Source organism: Larus michahellis, chromosome 7, assembly GCF_964199755.1.
Source record: "Larus michahellis chromosome 7, bLarMic1.1, whole genome shotgun sequence".
NCBI classification, from domain to species: domain Eukaryota; kingdom Metazoa; phylum Chordata; class Aves; order Charadriiformes; family Laridae; genus Larus; species Larus michahellis.
In genome coordinates this window covers 53,726,997-53,753,931 of record NC_133902.1, presented here as the reverse complement: position 1 = coordinate 53,753,931, position 26,935 = coordinate 53,726,997, and the positions used below count along the sequence as shown (strand labels likewise).

General features: G+C 40.1%; 1 protein-coding gene across 6 annotated transcripts in view; it reads right to left on the bottom strand.

Annotated features, from left to right (window-relative positions):
• The window catches only part of THSD7B (thrombospondin type 1 domain containing 7B), a 330,826-nt gene that overhangs the window by 121,262 nt on the left and 182,629 nt on the right, over positions 1-26,935 (bottom strand). For all 6 annotated transcript variants that reach the window (XR_012588260.1, XM_074594199.1, XM_074594198.1 and 3 more), the window contains 4 exons: positions 26,663-26,897; positions 24,495-24,610; positions 18,478-18,610; positions 17,325-17,428 (listed from right to left, as the gene is read on the bottom strand). Coding sequence is in view for 5 of the 6 variants with exons in the window: in XM_074594199.1 (XP_074450300.1) it covers positions 17,325-17,428; positions 18,478-18,610; positions 24,495-24,610; positions 26,663-26,897 (588 nt within the window). In the remaining variant the exon portion in view is untranslated. The remainder of the gene's footprint in view (positions 1-17,324; positions 17,429-18,477; positions 18,611-24,494; positions 24,611-26,662; positions 26,898-26,935) is intronic.

The window sequence follows — 26,935 nt, the reverse complement described above, 5'->3', positions numbered from 1 at the left end:
CATCTGTGCACACTGCCAAGGGATGTAATGAAGGATGTAAATTTAAGAAAATTCCCCTGAAGGGGATGCCAGCCTCATATGGGACTTTTCCTCCAGCTTTACTACACAGCCTGTAGCCTTACGTACTTCTGCTGAAGCCAGGTTACCCACAGCTCATGGAAAAGGGCGTCCCCAGTGCCGGCTCTTCTTCAAACAATGGTCCAAATACTGTGATAATCCTGCTACTCACCTTTTTTGTACCTAACTAAGGAATAGGATGGAATGTATATTTTTTGCTAGGCATGAGAAACACATGTGTGTTTGGGTTTTTCTGGGGGGTGGTTGAGGGCTGACATTGAATTGGTTTGAGTTGATGAGGTGCATCACCGCGGCAGTCATTCCCTGCACACTCTGTATGTCACACAACTGTTCATTAAAATGTTAAAAAGCAATGCTCATTTTCACAGGTACGCTTCCTGTCAAAAAAACAAAACACATACACAAAACCACACTTTTAACATCCATACACTATTTTTCTTAAAAACAAATCTCCTCCAGGAGAAAACGGTCTGTGATTCCCTTGGCAACACAGAAGTATTAAGAAAACCTTGATAATCTGCATTAGAAATTACCTTCAAAGTTTGGAAACTTTAGGAAGCACTGAATGATTTCTTGCAGCGGGTCAAAAGTCAAATACAGACTTTTGTTCAAAAGTACAAAAAAATTAACTATATTCTTCAACTGCATAATGTCAAATTAGAAGCAGAACCTGAAGTTACTGCAAAACGTTACGAGGTTACGAAGGCTGTAACTTTTGGCAACACTTAATAAAACAATTAAAAATTCAGATAGTCTAAAGATTTTTTTCACATATTAGTAATATGACATACAAGAATATCAAACCAAAATTAGTTCACAAATTGAAATGGATTTCTGGAAAATTTCTCTCATTACATTGTACATTAGCGACAGTTTGTATAATCAAACGCAAAGATGTTTTCCAGCCTCCTTTAATCGAATGAAACCAAATGGCATCAGTCTTCCACATGAAGATAGTCCCTTTCCTGACATTTGATCTATGAGAAAATTATAAAACTGGGAGGGGAAAAAGAGGTGGATTTCTGACTAAAATACTCCCTTCTTCCCCAGCTCTCTCTAAGGAACGGACCCCACAAAAAAACACATGGTAATTGTGCTGCCTTTCAGAAAACTTGAAGTTAATTTACTTGGTTAATTTACATAGACATCACACTTCTACCTAAATACATACATAAAATCCACTCCCATAGGTTTATGCACACATATTTTTTTATATATGTTATAATTAGCTGCCATTCCTGATTTATTTTTTTAAGTGCAGGGTTAAATCTATATGCATTTATTAAGAAACTTTCTCAAGGAAGTTTCACTAAGAACAGTTTTAAAAAGTCAATAAAACTTCTTATCCTTTAGTTTCAATAAAATGCAAGAGAACATACCGCAGATTTAGATTACCATATCAGTACTTTTGATTTACTCACATTTCCAACGAGAAGACAGGCAATTCCCATATATAACTTTATTCCAAAGCAGTGACCTTGACTTTTAGCAAAAGTTCAATTGCAGGGATATTGGTTTTGAGGCAAGATGAAGGAAGAAAGGAGCTCTCACAGATAAGATAATGAACTGTCAAATGCAGCTTATGAAATACTACTGTTTCAAACAGATGCACTGATTTAATATGTGTTGACAGTCGATTCAAAAATTATGACTCGGTCATTATGTAGCACACCGACTACAAAGCTTGAATTACTTATTTGTTTACCTCGTAAAGCATCAGGCATGTGAACCAAAGACATCCCCACAGCCTTCCGTGTAGGGATCAAAAGTGACAGAATGATACGAAATTAAATACCACATATTGAATGTGTATGATTAACAATATACACAAAATTTGAATTTTTCCAAAGGTAAAGAAAAAAGTATTGAAAAGTACTATTGGTAAAGTTATTGATTACACCAAGATAAAAAAAAAATAACTTCTCTAGCTGTTGAAAATAGTAAAGGAATGCACAAAATGGCTATTTTAACTATTAACCCACTGTCCTAAGTACTCATACAACTGTAAAAATACAGTGAAGCTTAAAAAAACCACCCCAAACCGCAAGATTATCTCCAGGATGTGATGAGAACTGTGTACCCATATAAACTATAAACACAGAAAATACTTTTTTTTGTCTACTCAACTTAATAAATGCATCAAGTTTTTTCTAAAAAAAAAAAAAAAAAAAAAAAAAAAAGAGCTGCCAATACTATCTGTCTGCTATCAATAAATGAGAAGTCACGATGAGACTACAAGGTCTTCCAGTACAGTAAACAAGCAAAAGAAGCTGAGATTCACAGGATGCCTTGCACAGATTCTTGTATTCTACATTGTTCAATATAACAAAAGCCCATTTCACGCTGCTATATAAAATTATTCTAGAAAAAAATAAGCGTACGCTGGAGGTAGGGACACGGTTACAGTTAAGTTAAAAGACACAAGATTGACAGTCCTCTCCCAGAGAAAGAATGAGCACAGATTGCGAAGAAGTGAGGAAATGTTAAACTCTTTAATGTTTCAAATGCTTATCTGCCTTTCTATCATGTATGTTTAAAATGAAGCTTAGTATACTTTCCATTACAATTATGGTGGGACTCCAGTAACAACCCCAAACAAACATGTTATAAGTAACCACCTTCCAAAAATCAAATTATCCTTTATCAAAAAAACATTGAATAAATGGCAACCAAGAGGCACCTGCTTCCAGTATTAAACTATTCTTTTCAGAGTAACTTACATAAGGAAATAAAGAAATGAGACCTGATGTTTCTCCTCCACGAGAAGGCTGCCTAATGGACCTTGGCCCAGCACTGCACCCACATGCCTCTCCCGAGCCGTGACGGCTGCTCCATCATCTTCACATTACAATTCAGCTAAGGTTTCACTGAGGTTTCACAATAAAGCTCTATTTACTCAACAGAGTCTTAAAAACCAAACTGAAAGTGTTTAGAGTTACCACATTAACGTATATTTTTGAGTGAAATCCTGTTGTAGCCAATATTTAGCGGGTGAATTCATGTGACTGAAATAGTAACATAAAGGGGTGCAGCTCTTCTGGAAGGACACGCAAATGATGGTGACGTGTTTTATTTTATCTACAAATGATACACCTCTGGGCTAGTCTATGGTGAACAACTGACCTACCGAATGCCTGGCTGATGATTAAAAGGGAAAGGAACATGTGTGCTACACTGGGGAAAAGGACCCCAAATGAGGTAAGCTCACGAGCAAGGAGGAGGACAGCATCCACACCGCTCCATCCGGTGCTACAGGAACACAGGAGGGCTCAGTTCTTCAGCCAATTCATAGGCTGGTTTGGTGAATTTGGTAAAATTTGGTCTGTTGGGGTGGGGACAGAGTAAACTTCACTCAGCTAGACCGCAGGCCATAGGAGGAACCAATGGAGAACATCAGGGTGGAGGGCAGGCTGAAAGAGAATGACCATTAAATTACACAGCTGGGATGGGCAGGTGGACTCGTACATTCATATAAGCGCATTTGCATTAAAGCTAAGTAAGGTCTCCCGAAAGGCTGGGCTGGTAGGGAAAAGAAAATTGAAGAAAGTTGTAGTTGAGAAAAAAACCAAAAGCCAAAGCGAAAGCTCTCCTATGAGGGAATGGGCATAATCATGGTAGGGATAAGCCGGAGTATGAGAGATCAGTTAAGCTCAGTCAAAGGCTGCCCTCGAACAAAAAAAAAAAAAAACCAAAACAAAAAAATAAAAGGTGGAAACTAGGTCAAATTCCTGAGGATTAGCAGAGGGCATTAAAAGTAACAAAGGATCCTTCTGCAAGTGTGGTAAAAACCAGACACTCTCCACTCTCCCACCCTACATCCCAAAAACTGGCCCAGGTTTGCGCCACCGGGTCGTTGAGCGGATCAGCTGCAATCCCGGGAGCGTTAAAATTAGCAGCCAAAACAAGGAAGGTCTCAGGCCTCAGGGTTCTCTTTCAGGGAAAAGGCTGACAAGGATAAACCGGCTATTTTGAAATTGTCTGTCCTAATGAGTCCTGGCTCTCGCAAACTGACAGAAACCGATATTGATGTGTCAGGAATGAGCATCTTTGAGATCTCACGCAGGAGGCGCAGCTTATCAGCAAACACTCAGCCTATCCCTACAACAGCTCTAGTGACTTTTTTTTTTAATTTTATTTAAGATGAGGGTTATGGAAACACCAGCCCATAAGCTTATTTTTGATTTGCAGAAAAATATTGGAACAAATAATTATCTCGCAGATAACAACAACTACCACAGACAACAAAACAAAACAAAAAGTTAAATGCATCAACTTTCTTTCTGTAATAGATTGATGGACTCTGGGAAAGAAAATAAAGAACAGTAGCCTTATTTTAGAATAGCTCATTTCCTTGAGGACAAAAATCCTAAAAATGCTCAGCTCTGTGAATCCCAAATGACATCCAAATGACTTTCTTAATAATTAAATTATATTGCATCAAAAAGCACACGCCTTTAGCAGTTTAATCCGTATGCGCGCGCCCTAACCATGAGTAACTGGGTAAGCAAAGATTGGGTGGAGCTGCCATAAAAACATGTAGTATGCTTAGCACTAAAGAAAACCTCTGAAACAGAATAGAGCCTTTTGCTTTATGATTCTCTCTGGACCTGATTCAACACTGTTTTATTACTGACTTTTGTTATTGTATCTGAATACAATTTGATTTTATGAGATCTTAAATATTACCTTTATAAACATTTCATGGGATGTTGACTCTCTACCTGCAAATTGCTTATTTGCTTATTGTATCTGTTCATTGATGCCATTGCAATAGCTTATTTTTGCATTAACTTCTTTGTCGAGTCTAGTTTATCTTCTGAGAAAATCCTGGTATGGAATTTTTAATAAGAAACCCTTAAAAAAAGAAAGATATAACTGTAACTGGTAAAGACATTTTCCCTTACAGCATTCTGTTCGCAGTATAATTCAATCAGGGAGTTTATGCCAGTCACCATGAGATTTCAAGAAAGTACTTTGTATATCATTTAATCAATATGATTTGAGCAAGGCAGAAAGATTTTTTTAAATGGTAGGCTAAATTCTGCACACACCTGCTGCAATTTTACCCGAGTTTCAGACTTCTGCTCCACCAACGTTCTCCACACATCATTTCTTTCGCTTCCACCATTCTCACTGTGCAAACTCAACACCAATAAAAGCCTGTGGCTGACCTCCGTCTCTACGATACGTACCAACTTGTTTTCAAGAATGGAAGACGACAACTGCACTGGGAGAAAATACAACAGGATTGTTGGGCTCCCCTGATCAACCTACTTGACAGGTTAGCGCTAATTGATAGCTGTACTCGTCTACCCATCACTTCTACTGCAAGTCTACTGCTACATCCCACAAAGCATATACTCAAGTCTTCCTGAACTAAAGCCCAAGAATTAAGTGTATTTAACTTCTGGAAACACATCAGATGATTATTTCACTCACAGTAAACATTTAATACTTGCAAAACCACAGGACCAACTGCAAATCGCTAATATGTTTCATTATTATTAAGCTTGCCCCTTGGAAACATCAGCTCTCAGGGTCAAATGAAATTCCATAATCCCTCTAAATTTCTTTCATGGTCACTTTCAATATTTACGCTTACCTGTGAAATTCATCTCCCTAGGAAAGACAGGCATCTTTCAAAGTCTTCAGATAAGACAATTTAAGCAGAGACATATTTTGCCCTGTTTCTCATCAAAGCACGTAAAATTGGAAAGTTTATGCTTTCATACCGGATTTGCAGAGTATTTACATTTAAATAAGCCTTAAAAAAGGCAAGATACATGATCTAAAAACAAAAATGAATAAAAAGCAGCCATTTTCCTATAAATGCTACAATTAATCACTATGATGAACAGATAGAAAGTAATCCATCTTATCGTACCATAGAGCTGATGTAGCTTTTCCTTTCGTATACCACAGAAGTTAATTATTATGAGCAGATGTGCTTAGATTACATGAAAATTTATACTCCATGAAACTAGGCGCTGAAGATATCTATTTATTTTAAAGCACAAACGTATTCCCTGTTTGTTTGGAGGTTTGCTCACATGCCACTTTACCAGCAAGGTAACCCATCCATCTTGCAGGCAGTGATTTTTATGTGCTCCGCTAACTGAGCCTTCCAAAGCAGCCCTGAAAAAGCACCTGCTGCTCAAAGCAACTTCTCACAAACATGGTGCGTCTGATTTGCCCCACAAATTCCCCCATGTGCCCCAAACGATGCCTGCCACGACCGCATCCCATGCTCCAGGGGGTTAAAATGCAACAGAAGAGCTAAATCCCTCCAACTCTCTCAAGAGTTTGTGCCTGCACGTAGCTGCTCGGTTCTGCAGACCAATTTCCTCTTGATTTTCTCAAACATCGTTATAAGTACCTATTACTAAGATGCCTTCCCAGAGCATAAGGAATAAAATAATCCAGCAGTGAAGGCTCGTGGTCAGCAAGGGCAGAGGCTGTGGAAGCCCATATATTCCCGTCACACAGCGACGGCTGGGAGTGTTGCCCTCTCACGTCACACATCCCTTGAGGAAGTCCTGATCTACTTCACCCTGAATTAAACAAATGCTGAAGTAGATGGCCTGCGACAAGCCTATTACATTTTAATAGGCCTGTTAGATTCCCTTGTACTGCGTCCCCCTAGTTCAGGTGTTTCCCTTGCCAACACAAAGACCAGGATAAAAATAAAGATACAGAAATTTAATATCCAAAAGACAGTAGAAAAGAGATAACTCAAAGAAATTTCAATAACATTGGGGCACATATCAAAGAAAACAAATATATGTAATAGCAGGACTGAAACTTCAGTGAACTGTCAGGAAGGAACAATAGTACTGACATTAGAATTGACCAAAAAGTGGTAAGAAGTCACATTTGCTACAAGGCTTCACATGCAGGATCCACATTTGACTTTACAAAATACTCCACTTTGGGAAAACTCTGTCAAATCTCACAACATATTATTCCAAACTTTCCTTATTTCGCAAAGCCAATATCACCAATCCTTTAATAAATGATGCACGCACTAGGCAAAACCAGCGGCTGCCAGGAAAAAAATTGACTTTAGAAAAATCTTTGTTAGAAGGTGACAGTTTTTTCATTACTATCTATTGCCATCAAAGTATAGAGATGGCTTTTTCTTTTGTAGTAATTTTATTCCAGTGGAATTCCAATTTTTTGGATGAAGCTCCTCTTGATCTATTATACTATAAGTTAAGACGGAATCTTCTCCTGAGTCTTTTGAGAAGCAAATCAATGACAATACCGTTAATGAAAGGGGAGATGGGGTGTTTCCAACAGGGAAAATGCTTGGAAGTATTAATGCTGCAATCAAGCTGGTTTCGAAAGCGCTAAACACAGTGCTCAGTATTTTTAATACTTCTGAACATATTTAGAAAGGGTGCCAACAGAAAAGAGCACCGCTGGCTGCGCAAAGCAAATGTATTATTGGCCATTTCACAGTTACCTGACGAACTCTTGCAAGGGCAAGCACTTCGTAAGTATCCCCGTCACTTCCAGTTACTCTGCTGTCACTTCAGCGCACCCGTTTGAAAGTAAGACGCTGGGGATTTTGAAAGATAGTTTGAGCCAAGGTTATTCATTTATTCTGAAATTGAAAACTCATGTCTAAAACCTCTACTGCAGACATAAAGCTGCTGGAGTAACATAAATACACAAATTCAGATTCAACGAACATGACATCAGGATTCCTTCTGCACCTTTGTGGCATGTCACGTTTAACAGACTTTGTGCCTGAAGATTTATAGTAAGCCACACTGATGAGCTCTGCCACTTAGGATGCTAATATTCATGTTGAGTATTAGTGCTTAATTATTCAAAGAAACTTGACTCAATAATTTCCAATAAGGAGCGCTTTAGAACTAACGCGGAACAAGGGAAAACGCAAACTGCAACTTTTACCGAGCTCCTCCGAAGGAAATTCCCCAGGCAGTGCAAACGTTAGCTGTCTGACAAGGAACAATATCTGCTATAAATCAAATTCTGCATTTCTTTCAACATCTCCCTTTTTCCTTTCACCAGCAGTTGGTTTTGTCTGTTTGTTGTTTTTTGAGTGGGTTGTTTTTGGTTTTTTTCGGGTGACAGGGGAGGATGTCCAAACAACTGACGAAGTCCTTTACTATTTCATCGATTTAGGCAGGACCAGCATTTCAACCCAGAACCGTCCATTTCTTCAGCTAGGTAAAATAAATATCAAACTAAGCCCCTTTGGTACCATCGTACTGTAATAATAAACAACCTGTCTTTATCCTTCCAGTTAACGCCTCTGGAATTTCTCACAATGTGGTATTCCACTTGACTGAGACCATTATGGACAAGGAAGAGGTTATTCTGGTAAAGACTGGGAGAATAACATCTCTGGTGCTTTCCTGACAACTAATAGCATAAAAGCTTTTTAATAAACTTGCTTATTTTCGGTCATGCTTCAAGGTTTCCCGTTTAAAGTGTCTGTTTGAAGAAAAGTTCTCCTTAAGGCCATTTTCCAGAGAACCTGGATCTTACCCTGCTCAGCGCAGATGAATTTTTAACAATTTCCCTATGAACCACAGCAGCTTTGGCATGAATTATCTTTGGATTTGTAAACAGCACAACCGTGACAAGGAGGAAATTAAAATTTTATAAAAGCAAAAGTAGATCTAAATCAGTACTGAATGAACAGCCTGCAACACGGAGAGGTGAACAAGAGGGACGTGAAAGTGTTATATAAAATAGGAAACAAAAAAGGAGACCAAACAGGACTCAAATGTCTCACGAAGAAAGGATGATTCAATTAAATTAAAATCACCAAGAAGCCAAAAGAGATTACTCTCTGCAGGGTTGAGCCATGGAACTGAGGTATGCCAGACACAGGCAGAGGCCCAGAGATTAGGAAGAAGACAAAAAAACCCAGGAATTTTCATAGCTAGTTACAGTGACAGTTACATGAGCTCATATAAAATATTAAGAATTTTTCATGTTTCAGGTTCTAAGTCAACGAAACACAGTTTTAGGATGAAATGGCTCCTGTATGTCTTATCAGGAGCACACAAGGCTGCGTGATCAGGTCTACTTATAACCCACCCGCGGCCACAGAAAAGATTTCTGTTATAGTTTATAACATCCTCCCCCTAAACCATGAACCATGACCACCCAGGCCCACTGTTCATATAATAAATTTCCTCAGATTTCTAGGAAAAGTCTGAATCAACAGTTCATAACTGTGATTTTAAATCACTGGAAGCTGGTGCTAAAAACAAGTCGTAATCGGAAGGGCCTGTCTCTAGTCTGAGGGAGAGATTGCTCTTCATTATGTCTCTCATTACATCTTTCATCCTCCTGAGTAAGTCTCAGCACAGTTTGGTTCTCCTTGGACCTCTTTCATCTACTGTACTCTGTTTAATGACAATCCATCATTTAAAAAAGGACCCCAAAAACGACTTTCACCGATAGTTGCTTAGATCATACAGACTACACGCTAGATGAAAGAAATCTTAGGAGGACCAAAGAGAGCTGAACTTAATCAGAGGGATGAAAGACAAAATGAAAATCTATCTACCCTTACATTTAAAAAGGAGTTTCCTTCAGATAATATGATCTCGACTCCCTCTCTGTACCTGTTAAATACGGTGTGAGTGCTGTCAGATCATTTGGGACTTTTATGATTGAGATGCTCTAGTGATTCCTGTAAATTGTACACATTTGGATGGTGCTGCCTTTGACTTTGAGGTGATCGGGCCATTTCCTATTGATCTAAAACCTTCTTTCCCCCCTTCTTCCCTCCTTCCTCCTAATCAAGGCAGAAATACGTAGCCTGGAAAGCTTTGATGTTCCCCTGCTTTACTTCTCATTATTTTGATCTTTTAACAATCCCTCTGTTGGTACATGCTTGTAGTATACATTTTCAGTGTTTATGCCTTCTGGCTTCAAAAGACTTTTCGACTTGATCAAGACTATTTTTCCCCCCCCAGGAAACAAATGCTGTGTGTTGTACTAAGATGCTGATATTTGTTTTGTTTATCAGATAGGAACAGTATATAGTTAAGCTAGAAAACCCGCTTATTTCCTTGTACAGATTGGAATATACTGTCCTGTTTTTGAAGGAAATCAAATATAGGTAATTTATCTGACGCAGTTTTCATCTTTATTTTATAGAGAGTGTACAGATTACTGAGTTGCCTTTGGATAAAACGTTGCACTGTAGATTGCTGTCAGGACAAATTTTCTAAGAGTCTCCTCAATTTTTATATTTCTGGCATAAGGCTACAGTGACAGGAATGAGTTGGAGTCTTTCTTGCTATTAGGTAGCGTCTAAAAAGTAATGCCATGACAATTCTCCTACGGCCTGTGAAATACTCTTATAGCAGCTATACCTGAGGTGGAAGTCGGGCCAGACCCAGACTGAAATATAGTAGCACTGTTTTAAGCATCTTGTGATGCCTGCTGACATCTCTCATGAAAAAAGGAGGGCAGTCGACCATCAATCTTTTGTGAACCACCTGTCACTGGAAAATCAGTATCAATCTTTCTTCCCCTTGTCCTATCAACTAAGACCCAAGGAAAGAAAAATTGGTCTACAGGAACACATTACCTGGAGATCAGTGGGATGTAATACAATACGGCGATGAACTTCCATTCCCCAAACCAGCAGCGAGCTGCAGACTTCACTACAGCCATGCACAGATTTGCATAGACAACTCTGCTACGGAGCCAGGTTTTAAGAAATTGGCCCAGGATGATTTCTATACAAGCAGGTGATTTTATTTCTCATAAATTAAACTGCAGGAACCTAAAAAGCAGCCATGAAATGCTCAGAGACTGATCCGTCACTCTCACATCACCTCATCTGTCCCTTGCCCTCTCCTCCTGCTCACGGTCAATTCTAATGTTCCAAAACTGAAATAAATCCCATGGAAAATCTGTCTGGGAGAGGATACCTTCCTCACTCCACTGGTGTAGGAAAGGCTGAGAATGCATACACGGCATTAGTATTGTTTTGGTTTTTCTCCTCCTTAGTTTTTCCCTGTTTTCCCCTTTGTGAAACATTGTCACACGTTTTTGCAGGAAGCTAAGCTACTGTCAAATCCACAATTAAACCCAGGCTTTGGGAAATAATTTGAAGATCAAAGCCAATAGGTAAACTGATAGAAATTAGATACAAAAAATCCAGACTCATGTAAAAAAGCATCCATACTGCAGTGATAAATCTCTAAAATTACAAAATCCTCTGCACAAATATACAGAGTTCACCAAGACTGAAGATAAGTTTTAAATATAAAATGAAGGGTAAACGTTCATTAAGTTCAAGAGATTTTAATTCATTCACTGATATTCACCAGAATATCCTAAATAGCTAATGTCTTTCTGTTAATGAAGTTTGGGTATTTTGCAAAAAGAATCCTAATCTATTGGAATTATTCAGGAAAAAGTTGCAAAGTTTTTATTTGGTCTTAATTATTTGTCATTCTTTACAGTGGCAGGAAGTATTATGAAACAAAAGTAAAAGGGAAGATTACCCCTTAAAAATATTCTATTTTAGGAATCAGAAGAATAAATGTCACAACCTTGGAGATCAGAAGGAAAATATAAGAAATACGTGATTTCAGGATGTACATTTTTTTAGAACAGTGTAATGCTACTCACGCGTAGTCCATAACTCTTGATTCCAGACTTACCTCTGCAGGACCGCTGCCCATCTTTCTACATAGTGCAAGTGCTGCACATTTTTTTCTGTAATGAAAATGTCACTTTTCTGATTTCAGACCATGCTCAGATCCATCCAACTTCTATTTTTGGCCCACCCTTCGAAGCACTCACAATTTGCAAATAGCCAGATATGTTACAGGTGTACTCTGTATTTCATTATACACACTATCAGTGAAAATCCCGAAGACAGCCACGAGTATGTGTCCCCCATGTGAAGCCATCTGAAATGTCCTTCCTTATTGACAGCAAACCACTGATAACAGAGCTTTGACTGCGGTTTTTCAACAAGCTGCACAACCACCTCATCCTGCATTTCTCCAGGTCATACTTTCTTATTGCCCATGGGAGACTGTCACGTTGGACCAGACTCAATGTCTTCCTAAAGTCAGGAGAATATTATCTGTCCTGCTTTCCATTTACCTTACTGCCTAACCTCCAGCCCACTGCCTTGTCAAGGAAAGAAATCAGATTATCAAGAACAAATAATAGTAAATCAATTCTGGCGTGGTTGTTTCTTATCACCTTATTACTCTCCGTGTGTTTATAAGCTAAAAACTGCATTATCAGTGACAAGAAAATAACAATACAGACAACAGGTACTTTATGAATTTGCAGTACAATGTAGAGCGGCTACATCGGTAAAGTGTCGGCGAAACGCCAGGAAGACACAACTGATAAAGAGACTGAGGCTCTCCATCCTGGGAAGGCCGCCCCCTGAACATCAGTCCCCATCCCAGATAGACTTTGTTTCACAAACTTGCCTTTCACAAACGAGACTCGGCTCCTGTCCTTACCATGGTAATTATTTTTCCCTCAACTACTTGCTACCAATGCCGCCAGTTGCCAGGCAGGTGTCTTCCAGACAGTGACGCCGGTTGGGACCACTCAAGTTCAGGCTCCCTGCGCCCCCAAATCCATACTCCCACTTGTATCCCCGCAACCACCCATTAGCAGTGGCTCCCTAGCCTGCTATTACCTGAAAAAATCACTGACAAACCCAACGAAACTTCAGCATCGCTCAGAATAAGGCTCAAGGTGCCAGTGTCCTACCAGGAGAAGTTAATATTGGAGGGAGCTCCTGATGACAGGTAAGCCGCTATCGGCAGGACAGATTTATACACAGGACTGCACTGCAAAGCACTGCTCATAAATATCACCATCTCACTGAAGCAGACCCTGTCTTCGCCGCATTTACTATCATAAATGTATTCATTCTAAACTTTAGGCCATCACATTGCCTCTAGCCTGTAAATTATAACAGGATTCTTATATGTACCTCCTGAAATTGGTAATTCTGTGCAAAAGCATTCTGCAACTCAAATCACTGTGAATGCATCTGTTAATTTGGCTAATCAGCAGTTATATTAACTACCTACAAAACAGGGAATAAGAACTGTTGGGTGACTATCTTATCGTCAAAAAAAATGGTAATGCTGATGCTTTTTTGATGGCACTTCTCATTATAAATAGGTTACCCATAATATAATTTCAGCAGAAACAACAGTAATGTATTATCAGTCTGTAACACAGTAACGGCCATACACACTAGATAATACAGCTAAAGGATGCCTGTTTGAAATATTTTTGTAGATGCAATGTAAACAGGCAATACCAAAATTCATCTTTTCATCTTACCTCGCATATAACACATTAACTTAGTCATTAATTTGTTGCAAATTGTTTGTAATCACAGTTCTGCCTGTATTTTAGATGAGATTTTGCTGGAACTATCACTGCGTTTAGACACACTAGGAAAACAGTAGATTGTTACAATTTTTGTTCTCATAACTATAAATTTTTGATCTGCATCTCAGTCTCCACCGGGTCTTGTCTGCAATACTCCTATAGCTATCACAGAAGCTCCAGAGCAAGAGCCAGAAACCTGCAATGAAGGAGACAGGAATCTTAAATTGCTCGAGTCCGGTGCTGCCTGCCATCTACTTTTTCCCACTGTCAATTCATATATCAACTTTTCAACTGAAACGGATTATATTTAACACCAACCATCTTAGCGAAGTCCACGTGGTGTGAATTTACAACCCGGTTAAAGAAGGAGAGAAATACTTCATACGTGCTCTGACAGCAGAGCATACCAAGAGAAATATTCCACTGAGATGCGCGGTGAGGCTGTGCGGTATCGATCCACCCCGCGACCTCAGGTGAGCTGGGGAGAGCGCACTTCCCCAAAGCAGAAGGGTAGTTTCTCATTACTGCGTTGTTGTTGTTTTCCTGTACATAAGCCAATAAATTATTCTCTAAAACTATTCGTTGCTCTGTGTCGCCGCGTTTCCGTATTCTTGTGATGGGGAGCTACAGCTCTGAGCGGGACTTACTGTCTCGTTAATGGGGGAAGATGTAGTCAAATCCCCCAAATGAATCACAGTTAAGAAGTGGCAGGAGCAGAAGAAATAAGACACGCCATGTTCCATTGCTGCAGCTACTCCTTGCTTTTGGAAAGTAACTACTTTTTTTCATAGCCATCCTGTCAGCATATTTCCAAGACTAGTTTTTAAAGCAGAGTCTCATTACATCAGTCTGGTCTTTAACACGTATCTATTTACTTTATCAACGGCTTTTGAAGCAGCCTTCAAAGATACTTGCTTAAAATAGGCTTTCCATCCACTAATTAAACCTTAACAATCCCTTGTAATGAGCAACACATTTTTCCCCCCAAAATGTAAATGTCTAAGGTGGCTGCTCATGCCAGCACGGAAGGGAGAGGTCATTTCTGAAGGATCCTCCATCACAAACATCAGAGAACAGTAAAGTCACTGAAGGGCATCCAAAGCAGAAGCAATTTTCTCACAGTCTTGACACCTTCTAGTAAATTAGTCTCTTGTCAAGGAAAATGACAGCTATACAGCAATAGAAAAGCTTGTAAAGCTCTTCATTTACTGTTAGAAATGTTGTATATGTCACTGTCATGCAACAGTAACATCTCCACCCTGTTTTACTTGAGTGCCCTATCTCAGGGGCTTTTTGCAAATCGTGCCTTAATGAAATTTAAATAACAACTATATTTCTTAGTTCTAAACGCTACTTTTCTCTTATCTGCACGATTGTTTTCTGAATACGTTGGTCCACTGAAGCTGATACACACAATGAAAGGCTGTTGTAATTAGTGTGATATCATTCCAAGATAAAGCCACGAAAACTGCAGCTTCAGACACCTGTCATCTCTTTGGCTATTCTGCTTATTATTCACAGACAAATTCTGATGTCTTCTGCATGTTATCTAGTACGTTTATGTGCAATTTCAGTTAAAACACTCATGGAACAAGAAAAAAAATTCTGAAAATGGATGCTCTAAGGAACAGCAAGACTGATTATCTTCAGTGGTAAAAGGGTAATTGCTGTTACACGGTAAAAAAGAAATTGGGCAAATTCATATAAATACTCTTTGGAGAATAAGCACTTACTGGCTAAAGATGCTGACACATTATGCAAGCCAATTACTGCTGGTGATACCCTGAATGCAAACTCGTTTGTAGGATGCCTGAATATTGCAGGAAAGCATCTATCAGTAACACCTGGCGTTCTTCCACCGGTGGCACAGACTCCCCTGAAAAGACCCACAGACTCACAAAATCGTACAATACAATTTAGAACGGAAGGGACCTCTGAAGACTCAACGCCTGCTTTAAGCAGCACTGACCTCAAAGTTAGAAAAGGCTGCTCAAGACCTTATTCAGTTGAGTTTTCAGTGTCTCCAAGGAATTTACAGCCTCTCTGGGCAATCCGGGAATTTCCCTCACCACAGCCTATGACTGTTAGCATCTGTTATTTCACTGTGCACCTCTGGGAAGAGCGTGGCTCCAACTTCTTCCTGAACCCCGCTCCCATCAGACACTTTCCAGGCTGAACAAACCCAAATACCCAGCCTCACACCTCAAGTTATTTCAAAAATATCTCCAAAGACCCCTCTACAAGCTGAAGAGACCCAGCAAGGCGCACAGGCAAACGCCACCCTTGGCTAAATGGCTACTCCCTGACAATATGGTGACACAGCATCTCTTCACATGGGCCAGCTGCTCTTGAAGGGTTCAAGTAGCAGCAAGGTGAGGTATTAACAGCAGCTTCATGAAAGTTTCCCTTACTAAACACTTCTATAGACACGATACAGAATCACTGAAAATCTAACAGCTTGTTTTTCAGAAGCAATATGGTCAGAGTTCGCAGCTTGGTTTCAGCTGCCTTCTCTATGGAGATCACTCCCCTTGTTTGTAGGAAACGTCTTGAAAATCTTCTTCCATGGGTTTCATCTGAGAACTCATTTTCCTGAAACCCCACTCACCCTCAATAACACCTCGCAGATTGGTTCTATCACAACATGTAATTATAAAAACCAAAGCTGTTTGCAAAAAGCACAGTTAATTACAAAAAGCAAACGTGGCACTGCCACAAATTTTGCTTAAACCCACCGGGTTATGAAATTCCTTTTCCATGATTACCCTGCACACAGCACACAGCCTATGTAATTGTGGGAGGACTCGCCACCGAGCAAAAATAAGCGTGATACTCTTCTATTATACTTCAAATTCTGTCAGAGTAAGATTAATACAAAGTTCGTGCACCTACTGGAGCATAAAGATTATCTTCCCTTCACATGGAGATTGAGGAATACATTTTAGGACATCTCAATTTACAGAGCTCTCTTTGAAATTCTTGTGGAAAGGCTTGTGGTCAAAACCTAATTAAAGATATTTACTCCTTTGAGCTTTAGTTTAAAACACATTTCTTCTATCAGACACAGCCCACATACTGTCAGGGTTCTTCTTGCTTTTCCTTTGTTTCCAGATTATATAAGAAATTCACTTCATCTTTAAAGAATAGTTTCTACTATTCTTTCCCTTGTGAAGGAGTAAATTATTATGTCAAGTTTCTTCAGTGAGCATACCTGTATAGTAATTTTTTTTTTTCAATAAAAATAACCTTTTGTTAAAGGTTTCATTAGATTTCCCAGGAGACTGATAACAGCCAGATCTCCAGCCATCTGCAGGAACCACGACAGACTCCAATCACCCACCGAACAGTAAAATTCTTCTCAACACTTTTGTTCAGACAAGGGGATCGCTGTATTTTCCAAGTGCTAATCACACCAAGGGCAGGAGCCCAAAGCCTTTACCCACGCTGAAATTCTCTAACAGTCTTAATGAAAATCAGGCCTCGGGCAAATTATTACTAAAATTTAAAATCACAAGGAAATTATCCTTTCCATTTTTAGCACCAAGAACGGATTACTTCATAGAGGCCTATAGATAAGCAGTTCTTTCAAAGCCCACATGCTTCATCTTCAAGCAGAAGAGGAGCAAATTACCGCAAGGCATAAATCCCCTCCTATACTGCAAGCATACTCTCACTTTACTGGTACTTTAACGTCCAGCACAGCAGCAAAACTGTACAATGGGTCCACTTCCAAAACCACTTTATTTTAAGTGCTTCAGTCACTCAGTTTCCAGATTAGCTACTGTAAAAGAGCAGAGACCCTACTTAAATACCACACTCCAGCACCTGAAATATTTGGAGGCTGCATGGAGAAAGCTTACCCCTTGACTGCAAACCACGTCCACATGCCTCGCTATGTCCCGGCGCAGTCTGTCTCACTGAATCCGGCACCAGCACACAGTGACTCCAGCGGTGGGTCTTCCACCTGCCAGAGGAAAAGGTTAACAATTAAGTTGGTTAAGACTGTAAAACAGTTAACATGTCCAAGCAAAAACTTCAGTTACGAATTATGATATACTGCAGAGGCTTAAGGAAAAATAGTCAAAAAGCTGCAATTACTCCTTAAATAAGCATTGTGAACTGAAACTCAGATGCAAGGTTCACCTTCTAGAAAGCCATGTCATCCTCCAACCGCGTTACCCTTTCTCATTTTTGTAGGGCATGCTTCAGAATCACGTAAAACACACAGGAAACACCTTCAGTGGGCTCCAAAATCAGGCTCTCCTCCTGCAAACCCGTTCTCATACAACTGATGCTGCACCCAGTCTGCTTTCTATGCCAGGATGGGTGCCAGTCAAGAACAGGAGAAAGCAGCAACATGGTACAGGGCCAGGCAGAGCCGAGTGGTGGGACTCCTGCTCCTCCTTCGGCTCCCCGCTCTGCTCGGAGACCATGTGCTGCCAGATGTGCGGGCTGGAGAGTTATGTGCGAAGATATAATGCTTTTCTATTTACTAATATTGTATAACAGATGGGTCACAGAATTTTAATGAAGAGCGGTGAGTAATTGCCCTATTGTACTATTTGTCTAATCAGAATTTTTTAAAGTGCATATTATTCACTGGAGTGAGAGCATCAGGGGAAAAGATAAGAGTTTCTGCAATAAGCATACAATTATGATTAAGGCAGTAGAGTGCCTGTGGTCCCAAAATAGCTTACATTGATTTTTAGATACACGAGGAGGGAGTTCCCAGTAATAGCTTCCTTAAACACATTGAACCCTGAGGTTACCATTTCTAGGAGCTGTGTCTATTGGCGCTTGTTCTGATGATGCCAGATCTACCGAAATCTCCAATTTGAACTCTACGTTACACAGTTTGCAAGGTTTATTGTTCATACATTGTTATTTGTTTAAAACTCTGCATTTTCCAGTTTCGTGTCATTATCTGGTGAAAACTGGGCAGGATAATTGAGTCGTTTCTAAAGAAGTGGAAACCCACTAGCAGGAGAGTGATTCCAAGGTAACACTTTTTACCTGTACACTGGACAGACAGGAATATCCTCACATTCTCTTTCCTCATACAAGGTGTCCGGGCATGCCTGTCCCCCATTGGCAGCATCCTGAATGATAATCCTATACCGGGACTGCTTAACTGCAGTGGCATTGCCTGTAAAATAAAGAAAAAATCAACTTCCAGACACGGCTGGTACCCCGAGTTAGTGATCTAGCTGTCTTGGTTGAAAACATGCTTTGCATTTCATTTATATTTTGAAATCGTGAGCACTCTGGCACTACCCAAAGAAGAGAGGGGATGGTATGGTGGATGAAAAGCTACCATTACTCGTTTTAAAATTACCAGTAGTTCATCAGAACAGCATCTGTAAGGTTGATAAATAAACAGCCTAAGAGATACATCAAAAAACTTCTATTTAACAGAACAACAAATCAGACAAGAAAGTAAGTATGAGCATATACCTGGCCTTGAACACCTCCAGGGATGGGGCACCCACAACTTCCCTGGGCAGCCTGTTCCAGTGTCTCACCACCCTCACAGTAAAGAATTTCTTCCTAATATCTAGTCTAAACCTACCCTATTTCAGTTTAAAAGCGTTACCCCTCAGCCCATCACTACACTCCCTGATCAAGAGTCCCTCCCCATCTCTCCTGTAGGTCCCCTTTAGGTACTGGAAGGCTGCTATAACATCTCCCTGGAGCCTTCTCTTCTCCAGGCTGAACAGCCCCAACTCTCTCAGCCTATTTTCGTAGAAGAGGTGCTCCAGCCCTCTGATCATCTTTGTGGCCTCCTCTGGACTCGCTCCAACAGGTCCATGTCCTTCTTACGTTGGGGGCCCCAGAGCTGGACACAGTACTCTGGCTGGGGTTTCAAGAGAGTGGAGCAGAGGGACAGAACCACCAAGCTCAATCTGCTGGCCACACTTCTGTTGATACAGCCCAGGATGCAGTTGGCTTTCTGGGCTGCAAGCGCACATTGCCAGCTGACGTTGAGCTTCTCATCAACCAGCACTCCCAAGTCCCTCTCCTCAGGACTGCTCTTAAGCCATTCTCCACCCAGCCTGTATTAGTGCTTGGGATTGCCATGACACAGGTGCAGGACCTTGCACTTAGCCTTGTTGAACTTCAGGAGGTTTGCATGGGTCCACCTGTCAAACCTGCCCAGGTCCCTTTGGATGGCATCCCTTCCTTCCAGCATGTTGACTGCAGCACACAGCTTGGTGTCGTTGGCAAACTTGCTGAGGGTGCACTCAGTCCCACTGTCCATGTCACCGATGAAGATGTTAAACAGCACTGGTCCCAATACCAACCCCTGAGGAATGCCACTCATCACCAGTCTCCACTTGGACATTGAGCCGTTGACTGCAACTCTGAGTGCAACCATCCAGCCAATATCTTATCCACCAAGTGGTCCATCCATCAAATCCACGTCTCTCCAATTTGGAGACAAGGATATAATGCGGGACAGTGTTTTTTGTAGGATTCTCCTTGGCTCATGTTCCAGTTTGATCGTGAACAGTGGGCGTCTATCAGCCAACTGACTGGAAGCAACTTTGCAGAAAAAGAGGTGGGAGTCCTGATGAACAAGTTGACAATGAGGCAGCAATGTACCCTTGCAGCAAAGAAGGGCCACAGCATCCTGGGCCGCGTTAGGAAAAGCATCACCAGCAGGTCAAGGGAGGTGATCCTTTCCCTCTCATCAGCACTGGTGAGACATCTGGGTGCCATGTCCAGTTCTGGGTCTCCCCTGGAGAAGGAGGACATGGGCATACTGGAGTGAGTCCAATGAACAGCCACAAAGACTACTGAGGGACTGGAGCGCCTGACACACAAGAGACCAGGAAAGCTGGGACACTTCAGCCTGGAGAGGAGGAGGCTCATGGGATCTTATCAAGGTGTATCAATACCTGATGGCAGGGAGTAAAAGAGAGAGCGCCAGACGCTTTTCACAGCGACATCCACTGTGAGATTTTTCAAACAGCTGAGTACCCGTTTAACAGTGATTTAATTCAAGTCCCTGCTCCTCAGCTTCCTGATAAAAGTTTAATGTGTCAAAAATCTACCACGTCCCTTAATTGGAGCAGCTACGCTGTCAAAGGAGGAGATTAAATTCATCGGGCACGACTTGTTCTCAATAAATCCATCCTGGCCAGTTTCTCAGAATCTGATTCTTGAAATGTTTATATCTCAAGTAATAACCTGTTCTTGTGTTTTTCTACATAACAAAGTTAGGATGAGTAATCTACAATTTCCTTAATCTTTGCTTTCTTTTTTTGGTGGGGGGAGTGGTGGTGGTGGGGGTCGGGAACCAATTGCTTGGTTTGGTTTGTCTTGGTTTTACTGGGTTTTAGTTAGTTCCTTAGGACTTACAATTTCTCACCCAGAAGACAATCACTAGATGCTCTGGTGTTACTTTATTACTTCCTTCTCTGTTCACACAGCCCTGCTGACGTGGGAACATTGCATTTATAGAAATACTTATTCTTTAGTCCATTCCTCTCCTGGCTGCAGACAGGAGACAACAGCAGCAACTACACATTACATTCCCCATGTTGTGTTTCCCTCGTTTCTCAGTAAGTAATGGACAAGTATTTCATTCAGTTTCCCCTTCCTTCTAATCCATTTCTGTAATTCTTGTTATCTAATATCCTCCTATAGCTTGATTTGCATTCTCAATATCTGTATTGTATTTTTAAATTCACTTTCAGTTACATGCTTGTTACTAATTTTTGTGAAACAATTTAACAATCAAAAAGGAAACAAGGTCCTGAACAACTCCAACGATGAGAAAAGCTACAAACAGGGCTATGCTGGCTGGGTTTGATGTTTTCTCCTCATGGTTTGAAGCTTGAACACGTAAGTCATATACAGACCTACACAGGCCTTGTTCCCCTGTGCTGCCGGTTTTCTATTATAATAGTTTCCGGATAGAAAATAGAGTCCCGTTGGGCTTCAGCCCATCATACAGTCTTTCTTGGTAGCTTCCAGGTGTTCTACACTCCTGACTGCATAGAGCATGTTCCCAAGCAGGGTTGCTACCAATTCTCTCAGTTTGTTGAAGTCTGTCTTTATTTTCTTTTTTTTTTTTTTTTTAAAACATCTTGCTGATATTGCCATCCTTCCCTTCTCCTAAGAATCGTGAACTCTATCACTTTGTGATGATTTTCATTCAAATTATCTACCACCACTAGAATCTTAGCCATTTCCTTCCTATTAATCAGTACCAAATCTAAATGAGCTTCCCACAGTAATTTTCTCCACCTCAAGAAACTAAATTATCCTCAACATTTATTGCACATTACTCGAACCCCATTTTCAAAATTGAATTTCCTCATTGGCTTTTCTACAGCATTCCTTACAAATGTTAATGAACGTAATTTTTATATCTCATTTAAAATTGCTATAGCCCGATTTTCCAGAGTATTAGCATTATGTACGACTGTCCTTTTAAAGAAGAACTTCAGCTGATTTCAAGTATGGCTACGACTGCTCGCCCTCCTGAAAAATGTCAAGCCTCAAGATCTCAAGAGAACCTTAACTTCTGTGTCCTTACTTTACAACTCGGATGATGCTGTTTGAGAGTTTTGGGGGTGGCTTACCTCTGCTTCCACTCCCCCCACCCTGTCCCACCCTCTCCTCATACAGGCTCTCATACAACTCCTCCTCTCAATCCACTCCTCTCATCCCTCCCTTGCTCTTGCATCTTTCCTTCCTCCGCACTGGACCCCCAGGGCTTGGGAAGGTCCCTCTCCAGAGAGGGACAAAATCCTTGTTGACTACTGTAAAGCTATATCTGGTCCAGCTTTTACAGGAAACATTCAGCGTCACCGACTTTGCTCATGACCAGAGAGAAAGGCAGAATCTGGTCAACACAAGACTCTGAGCAGGCAATAATAAGGACAGCCTCTCCATGATTTTTGTCACTAAAACCAGAGCTGTTTTCAGTGCTGTTGTGCAAATAAGAGTTTTTGAAGGGTTAAGTCTTTAACTGTGACCAGCTCTGGTTGCGTGTTCTGTTTATGAGAACTGGAAGTGGCAGATCCCTGACAGAAACTGTCTGAAACAAGGCAGAGGTCACTGGAATTTCTGATCGTGGCACGTCATGCATTTTATCTGCTGTTACTCCATCTTGTTTCAAACCTGATTTAAGGCATGGGGAAATAAATAGGACAGTTACTACCTAAACATTTCACGTAAACTTGTTTAGAGAATTAAGCAACAGCGGAATTTCTAACCTTTTCCCCAGACAACCAGTGCCCAGAAGAGGAGAGGTACTTACAGGTACCACCTATTTTCAGGAGGGAGATGAAAAATGTTATTTATTGTCAGGTGCTTGGGGTTTGGTTTTTTTGTTTTTTTTTTTAAATCTCCCCGTTTTAAATCTATGCTGACAGAGCAGAGAGCACATCACCCATGCTGAAAGCCCCTACCCTCCCAGGACACCTTCACCACCCATTACGGAGGTGACAGAGGAAAATCTACATGCTGCTGCACATTCAAACCATTTCATATCCTGAAACCTCCATATCGATTCTTTGATTCTTGTTTCGATTCATCCTCAAAGACCCATTAAAGCAGATATATTATAGGAGGCTGCTGTAGACAGTTGTCACCTTTAAGTATCTGAAATGGCAGAGAATCAATAACTCGCAACAACCTCCCTGTTCCTGCCTCACCAACAGGTGTTTGGATTCAATTGCACTTCTTTTGTGAATTATGTTGTCTGTCCATCTGTTATTGCCCTAAGTTCACCGCTGTCTATGCTTCTGAGGTATGAGATAATCCTTCACCAGAAGACAACCTGTTGCCTGATGACATTTAAATGTAGGGAAAATGCCAGCTTTTTTGTTGTTAGATAGTAAAGTTGGACGCATTTTCTCAGATAAACTACAAACAGCTTAACTGGTAAAGTTCTGTGTAAACCTGATTTAGTGATTGCATGTTTGTCTAAGCTCTGATCTTATGATGGTACACATTTAATTTTAAATCTGCCAGGCAATACCTGTTCCTGCTTGATCTGCTTAGTGATTCACCATCTGTGTGTTGTTTTCATTAAATGCAACTTTTCTATAAAAAAAACCAAAACCCCTAACAACTCACACATGTATGGTAGTTTTTAAATTTCATTATCGTGCTCAGGTTTTAATTGCACAATGCAAATGAAAAAAAAAAAACCTTGCAATGCAGCTGTATCAATCACAGATCCAGCAAAAAGCAAACTCCCCCAACTAAGAAGTTTTAATTTAGAATTATATTAAAATGATAACACTGCCAAGGAGGTTAAATAATTAATTTCTTCTCATTTTAATTGTAGACTATTATTTAATAAACAAAGTAATTTACCAGGTAATTTATTCTACTTCTTCATAGGCAGCTCATTTAAAGTCTAAAAATAAATTGCTAATTAAAACAGGATTCACTGTTTTAGAAAGCAGCTCATTTTCCTGTACAATCTAACAAGGACTACGCTAGAGCATCCACTGAGAATCTTTGAAGGGCATGGAAGCCACCAACAAAAATGAAATATTATGGTAACTGAGAAGGCTTTCATCTGAACAATTAACGAAACACACAAATTCGTCACAAAAAAACAACACTAGACCATTATAAAGAAACTTTGCTAAAGACCTAGTGCACAAAAGCTAACCAACTAGATCAAAGAAATGGATGGTCCTTGAAAAACCACAAAGCACGGGAGTTATTTGCACAAGCCTGTATGTACATCTAGGTTGGTCAAGAGCAATAAATTTCTTACAATGTATCAATTCCACATATAGCCATACAATGTTGGGGCTTGGACTTCTGATTTTGAAGCCCAGAAGGAATTTATTCCAGGTAAATAGAACTTAACTCACCAAATCTGCTCACGAGGATCCCACCTCCCTCAACAACATTAGTGTCAACAAACCAGAAAGTCCAAAACTCGTCCATATGAGTGCCCTAAAAATTATCAGACTGACGTGAACTACAACTACCGCACATTTCTAGGCCAATTCTCTATTTTTTTCACGAATTTTAACCTCTTCTTAAAGGCTTACCAGGCTGACATGCTGTTGGGCAGCGAGTCCACTCACTGAAAGGCGTGACAAGGCAGTCTTTCTTGCAGAGGAGGAGGCACGGCCGCACGGTCTCAGGTCTGATGGACTCTGGACACCTATCGATCCAAACGCAAAGATGAAATACAATAAAAAATTAAAACTACAGGGAAGTGTTTTACTCCTAAGGCCCTCACAGGGCTGCGAGCAAAGATATCACTTCTGCTCATAGCAAGCCTCATTTTGCGATTTTTTTTTTTTTAATTCATTTTTAACTCCCAAATGAAAAATATTTCTAATAAAAGTTTCAGACACAGTTAATATTTAAAAACTCAAAGGGTGTAAAGGGGATAATTTTCTGGGATCAGGCAAATCTTGCATTTCCAATGGGGGAGCAGAGAAGGAATTGCTCTCTTTTAGTTTTTATTACTTAGAAAGATCACTTAAAAATCCTGAGTAATGCATGAAATCCAAAATGACCCCATTTGAAAGAAGAATACGCCACTAAACCCTAATGGGAAAAAAAATAAATCTTAAAGCTATGATTCTGCTACTGAGATAGTAATATCATACTTAGGGGTATAATTTAAAAGAAAATAAATATAAAGAGGCATTTCTTCTCATTAAGTACGATTATCCTAGAGGGCAGATTTCTGTTATCTAAGAGAAGACGTTTAAGTATTTTTCTGCAAAAATTTTAGTTTTACTTGGCTTTCTTTGCCTTGCAACCTCTTTAGATATGGTATAGTTTTTCTTCATGAAATCAGGAAAAATGCAGAATATAACAAATGACAGCATGCCAACACACAAAGGTTATCTATTTACATGGCTTATCTCATTTCTGAAGCCGTATTAATGGCAGACCTTCACCCCAGCACTTCTAAAGCCAATGTTACTTTGGTAAAGTTTTCCCGGGCAGTAACAGGGTACTATTTAGTTCTGAAACACGGAGGTTTTATTCCTTGACTTCAAACTGTCTCCCTAAAGACTTCTAGAGGTCTAATTTTTAAGATGATTATCAGCATAAGAACAATATGCAGTGCAGCAGCAAACAATTTCGTTAAGAAGCTCTTTTAAGGACTCAGCAGTCCTTTTCGATCCAGCCACTTCCATCACGCGAGGAACGCCGCGGCACTGGAGCCACCACACCAAAGCCCCTTTCTGAAGTCCCCAGTACACAAACCTCTTCTTTCAGCAGGATTTTTCCACCAGTGAAACTGTTTTTCCTTCATGTACTTCATTTAAGTATTTACTTACCCCCTTCAGTTCCATTTCCCCTTAAAACATCTCAAAAGCGGAGGGGGTAAACAACTATTTTAGCCCTTATATTGCTCTATAAACAATATGTTTAATTAGGTAAAGTTACAGCATATCAATGGATTCTAGGTATAAATGAATATTAGATTTCTTTCCTTTTATTTAATTAGTCTCATTAACCTCAAGAATTTTAATTAACTTTACTGAAATCAACACAGTCTGCTTATACGAACAGGATTGCTTTGAGAGCTACAATAAGAAATGAAACTCAGTTGTAAGTCTCTAGACTCATTAACAGTGCAAAAAATAATTAGCAATGTCTTGATTTTTTGATATTAGGCAGAACACCTGTGCTATTTATTTTCCTCATTTAGTAAAGTAAAGCAAAATTCCGAGTATTTGTACTGCAGAACACAATTTTGTTGTGCTGGTATGACATTATAGAAGCTATATCAATCAACTGCACGATACAGATCACATATACGGTTCTGCCTTATTGTGGTGTAAATATAATTCAAACTCTATTTACTGTTTCTATTTTATTAGAGCATTGTTAATAATGTATTGATGAACATTATATTCAGATGTATTTTATATGTTCCTCACACCAGTCCTTCAGGAAAAATATTTGCAGAAAACTAAATTAGAATAACCGAGGAGCTACAGCAAAAAAATCTACCCCACTAAAAGCATGCATTTTGCTTGGATTTACATCGAAAATTGAAAATGGGCTAGTTATTTCTTTCTGTTACATATTAGTATCCCTTTCATAGCAGTGACAGAATGGTAGCTGGAGAATTAGGCCTGACATGAAATTCTTTTCAAAGCTGCCTGTTCCATACGCTAGCTGAAAATGTCTTCACATGACTTGTCTTGTAACTGCAAATAATCGCTATCAGCTTTTCTTCAAATACCTCTTAGGTGTGACCTGGCCAGAACTGCTCCTCATGCAGAAGACTTTCCTTGTCTGTATTCCCACTCCGCAAGTGGCCTCTCCGCTCCAATTAACGGTCGCATTGAGCGCGGTTACCAGCGCGTCTTCAGAGCAGGAGCTCCAGGGAGAAGCTTCCCAGAAGAAATGCACGCACGGGTGATCATTACAGGCACGGTGCTCCTGAAGGGCTCGGTCAGGAGGACAGGCTTTTCCACCTGAAAAGGGTCAAGAGAACATCATATTTTATCTTGTT